General features: G+C 37.8%; 1 protein-coding gene across 5 annotated transcripts in view; it reads right to left on the bottom strand.

The window, feature by feature from the left end:
- Window positions 1-2,689: 2,689 nt before the first annotated feature.
- The window catches only part of LOC121323877 (homeobox protein Hox-B3a-like), a 26,654-nt gene continuing 24,343 nt past the window's right edge, over window positions 2,690-5,000 (bottom strand). For all 5 annotated transcript variants that reach the window (XM_041265188.1, XM_041265190.1, XM_041265187.1 and 2 more), the window contains one exon: window positions 2,690-4,243. In XM_041265188.1, the coding sequence (XP_041121122.1) occupies window positions 3,459-4,243 (785 nt within the window). In that variant the 3' untranslated portion in view covers window positions 2,690-3,458. The remainder of the gene's footprint in view (window positions 4,244-5,000) is intronic.

Raw genomic sequence — 5,000 nt, 5'->3', positions numbered from 1 at the left:
TAACTCTGCTGAAACCTGTTTTTGTCGTTTGGTTGCATGGGGTTAAATGTGTAGGGAAGAAATCCAATTCATGCATTGAAGCCTGGCGTCTTCTGTGTGCATCTGCGTGGGTGTGCAAAATATTTAAGGAGAGAAACACGAACAAGACAGAAGATTCAAGTTGTTTATGTGTGGCTGTGTGGTGTGTGTGTGTGTGTGTGGGTGTGTGTGTGTGTGTGTGTGTGTGTGTGTGTGTGTGTGTGGTGTGGTGTGTGTGTGTGTGTGTGTGTATATACTATTATCTATATATATATATATATATATATATATATCTATATATATATATATAAACACAATTATATGTAATACTAGTTGTTCCTGGGAATATTTTGAGAACCCTACTGATAACGTGAATGGTGAAATGCTACTGAAATTATTTTGAATTATTTTATTATGTTGCTCAAATTCATATGCCACGGATTGCCATCAGCATTTAATAGGCTGTAATGAATGTTTTATAATCATTGCACATTTTTATGACCTTATGAAACAATGTTAATGTTTATGAGTTTTAGTATTGTTATTTAAAAACAAAAACTAATATTATTATTAGAAGAAGAACGATATAGTTAATCTAATTTGAGATTTGAGAAAGCTATAGGGAATGCATCTACGTCCAATATGCTATTGGATACACGCTTTTTAATGCTTATATGGGAGATGCCTTTAGTTGTAATGTTCAGCAGGAGTATGGCTTTACAAAGTGGGAAAAAAATCGAATAATATGGCGCCGAGTATTTTAGTCATAAGTTACATCATTGAAAATTGAATTCAAGGAAGCCTTTGAGCGTTTGACTTGATCCCAATCACATTGCAGCTTTTACATTATACTTTCATTAATGCTAACCACGCTGCTAAGAGGCGGGCCCCTTGTACACAGCAATAGAAACCAACAGCCTAGGAAGTATTCTTGTTATTCTTATTCTTATTCTTATTATAAGTTGATACCGATCATAATAAGTGATAAATTATGTTGGTCTAGTATATATATGATAATATATATATAATATAGTATATATAGATATAGATAATATATATATATATATATATATATATATATATATATATATCTATATATATTATATATATATATATAAATTTATATTTTTTATATTGTTTATCCACGCTTTTTAGGTGTCGAAAAAAACCTCAGTGATGTCATATTCTCTTAAGCCATTTTAAGCAGTAGTTTTTTTTCTTTTTTAACTCTTGTTTGCAATATCCTTCCCATTGGTTTTTTAAGATATATAGGTGCCAGCATGGGTTATGCAACTGCACCTTTTAGAACGGGTTAAACAAAGTTTGGCAGATCAAATAAATCACAGACATGCTAACGAATTCACTGTAAAGAGCTGACAAACACCGCTTATAGTGCTAGATGCCATTATGAAATGTCTATATATATTTAGTCAAGTATGCATATATGTGCACATCTTACTGCAGAGTCGAACACACGAGAAACATGCTTTCCTAATGAACGCCTTCCCTTTGTTTGCTTTCTAGATCAGGCGCTTTCTTTGGATTAGCAGCACGAAACTTAATCAGCACGTGACTCTTCCATGCAGAACCCCCCCCCCCCCCCCCCCACCCCCCCCCCCCCCCACCCCCACGACCCCCAAAGATTCCAAGTCCGATGCTTGTGTGAATCTTGTGGACTTAAATGGCTCTAGGAGACATAGGGCACATGCTTAGAGGAAAGCACAGGTTTGTGTGTGTGTGTGTGTGTGTGTGGTGAGAGAGAGAGAGAGAGAGAGAGAGAGAGAGAGAGAGAGAGGAGAGAGAGAGAGAGAGAGTGTTTACTATAGCCCACAAGACAAGATATAACTCAATAACAGAAATTTATTTAAAGAATTGTTCAACAGACAACTCTTTAGCAAGGAAAAAATAACTACAAATAACAAAGAAGGTTCTCAATTTTTTTTTTTTTTTTAGCTATACTTCTTCTAATTTATGACTATGCAGTGACAGTCCGATTCTGTCCTCATGCCTTCAGTATAACTTATTACATTATTCATATGTACAAGGGTAACAGAAAACTACTGGTCTGCCTAGATTACAATAACTAAAATAAACTTGTTTACAATAACATGAACACAACGTCTTTTTTTAATAACAGGTAAATACTAAAAAATAATTAAGAAAAAGTACAATTTAGTTTTTTTTTTCTTGATATAAATACATAATGTGGGGGATAAATAATACAAAAAAGGAAAATATTTAAACTGGCTATAACAAATAAATATATATTTATGAATGTTCACTAGAACACACTTACTGAAAGACCCCCAGGATTGGTGCTGATTGGAAGTCTTTCTTGTGAAAAACAACTTGTTTCACTTATTAAAAATGTAAACTCTAAGTGCAACAAAATCTACCCCAGACAGAAAGCATCTTTGCTTCTGCTAACCTTCCAGGACATAGAATTTGTTCAAATATACCCTGTTTTCACGTCAAGTCAAGAGAGCATAAAAATGTGGGCCGTTAGCATAAGCGTTGCCTAATGTAAACGAACCTTAAAAATAATGTGAGAAAGAACAGACTTCACACTATATAAAGAATAGGCAAAGCAGGAGACGATAGCATCCCTTACAACTCGGAGCCGAAGACTTTGAATGTAAACCTTATAAATAATAAGTCCCTGTTTAAAAAATAAACAAAAACAAAAGAAATATGAGTTAAGTTGCTAAACCTGGCTGTCAACCCCATTGGAAAAACTCGGGGATAATTCCACAATGACAGGCAACATTTATCAGGTATGTATTTTAGTAAAAATGGAGCATGGCACTGGATTAGTCCAGGGGATAGGGAATGAAAGAGGTAATAAAAGAGGTAATGTGAAAAGTAAAGCGAAACAAGTACCCAATGGCTTTTGTTCTTTGATTATTATTTTTTTGTAGTATAGTTTTTTTCGTGAGGATAGTTTTCACTTTATGAATCGCATTTGAATGCATTATGTAAACAGTGTCCAATGTTCAAACACCAGGTGCTGCGGTGACAACTATACTTAAACAAAGAAATATTGGATTTGCAGCGCCTTTTTCCACACGCTTCACCAATAAGACGTTTATAGGCAAAGCGTTAAACGATAGGTGTTTTGTCGTTTTTTTTTTCTTTTTTAATTACATTTTGACAGAGTGAGACACACAAGTGCTATTGTTTAAACCCCAAGTCAACACACCAATACGCTACCAAATGATTTACTACGGGGTGAAATAAGAAAAAAAAAAACTTGGGGTTGTTGTTGTAGTTCTCACTGATGACACGCACTTATTTAAAATAATGTTTAAAAAAAAAATCAACACTTTTTTTTTTTTTTTTTTTTTTTTTTTTTTTTTGCAGACACCAATGACAAAAACCACTGGACACTCGGTTATCCCAATTGCAGCGCCTCTGTTAGTCCTGTTTCGGTGTCAAACCTGCTACAGATGCGTTAACTTGGGCGCTTCCTGGATTCTACCCTGAGAGGAATGATGCGCCGAAAGTTCTGTGTACGTAGGATGAGGGTCACATGGTCCGTGGTGTTGGTTAGCTGGCATCTGCGGCCCACCGTTGTAGTCCATATTGTTAGACTGGTGATGTGACAGGTGATTCAGACCGTACAGAGACGGGCCAGAGACCGGCATAGAATCCACATAGTTTCCTCCAACGTACACGGGACTACCTTGGATGTTGGGAGTCCCGTATCCGCCGCCGTTACCCTGTAAACCGTGGGGGTCATACTCTGGCGCGGTGCTGCTATATTTGTGCTGGGAAGAGCAGCTTTTCATTGGGGTTTGATAGGCCGTCGACATAGCGTAGGCGTTTTGATGAGGTTTGTTGAAAGACGGCGGGGAAGGAGCGTCGTAGCTGCTACTCATCGGGTGCATTGGGTTCATGAAACCAGCGGAGGACTGCATGGACAGAGGCGGGCTGCCTGTAGGGGAAGGCCCGCCAGAGGAAGACCCCAGACCTTTCAATTTCTGATCCTTTTTATACTTCATTCTCCGGTTTTGGAACCATATCTTGATTTGACGTTCGCTGAGGTTCAACAGGTTCGCCATTTCCACCCGCCGCGGCCGGCACAGATACCGGTTGAAATGAAACTCCTTCTCGAGCTCCACCAGCTGCGCGCTCGTGTAGGCCGTGCGCGCTCTCTTGGAGGCAGAAGAACCCGGGGGGCTGTTATCCCCGCTGCCTCCGCCGCCGCCGCCGCTGCAGCTGTCCGCTGCGTCGACAATGAAATAAAAGACAATTACTACATGCAGAAATTGAATGCATCGTTTTCCTAATAAACCCAGAGAGCAGGCACAGAAGCTTAACCCCCTTTATATTAGGCGTCATATGCACTCCATAAGACCGGCATTTATTAAGAGCTCCCCGCTCTGTCTGTGACCTGGATCATGTAAATTGTATCACTCGCCTTACAACCAATACTGTATTCGATTAGGAGCCACTTATTTCATAATTGATTGATTTTTAATAAATACAGGTAATCGGTTTAGGCCTATTGCTAGTCGGAGAGGAAAATGATTTGTTGCAGAATTACCACTGTTGCAAAAGAATCGATATATATATATATATATATATATATATATATATATATATATATATATATATATATATATATATATATATATATATATATATATGTGTGTGTGTGTGTGTGTGTGTCTGTGTGTGTGTGTGTGTGTGTGTGTGTGTGTGTGTGTGTGTGTGTGTGTGTGTGTGTGTGTGTGTGTGTGTGTGTGTGTGTGTTTGTGTGTGTGTGTTTACATACCTATTTCAAAGGTCTTTTGACATTTGATGACAATTGCTCATGTGGAATGCGTGTGCAATATTTATATAACCCTTTATTTGCATAGTCAATTATCCTTAACCAGGTCTATTATCATGGGGTATTTTGCACTGTTTGCTAAATCAAAATAATTTCTATTACCATTTGGATTTGTAGCACACACACACACACACACACACACACACAC

Source organism: Polyodon spathula, chromosome 12, assembly GCF_017654505.1.
Source record: "Polyodon spathula isolate WHYD16114869_AA chromosome 12, ASM1765450v1, whole genome shotgun sequence".
NCBI lineage: Eukaryota > Metazoa > Chordata > Actinopteri > Acipenseriformes > Polyodontidae > Polyodon > Polyodon spathula.
The sequence above is the reverse complement of the archived record's forward strand: the minus strand, read 5'-3'. Positions and strand labels throughout refer to the sequence as shown.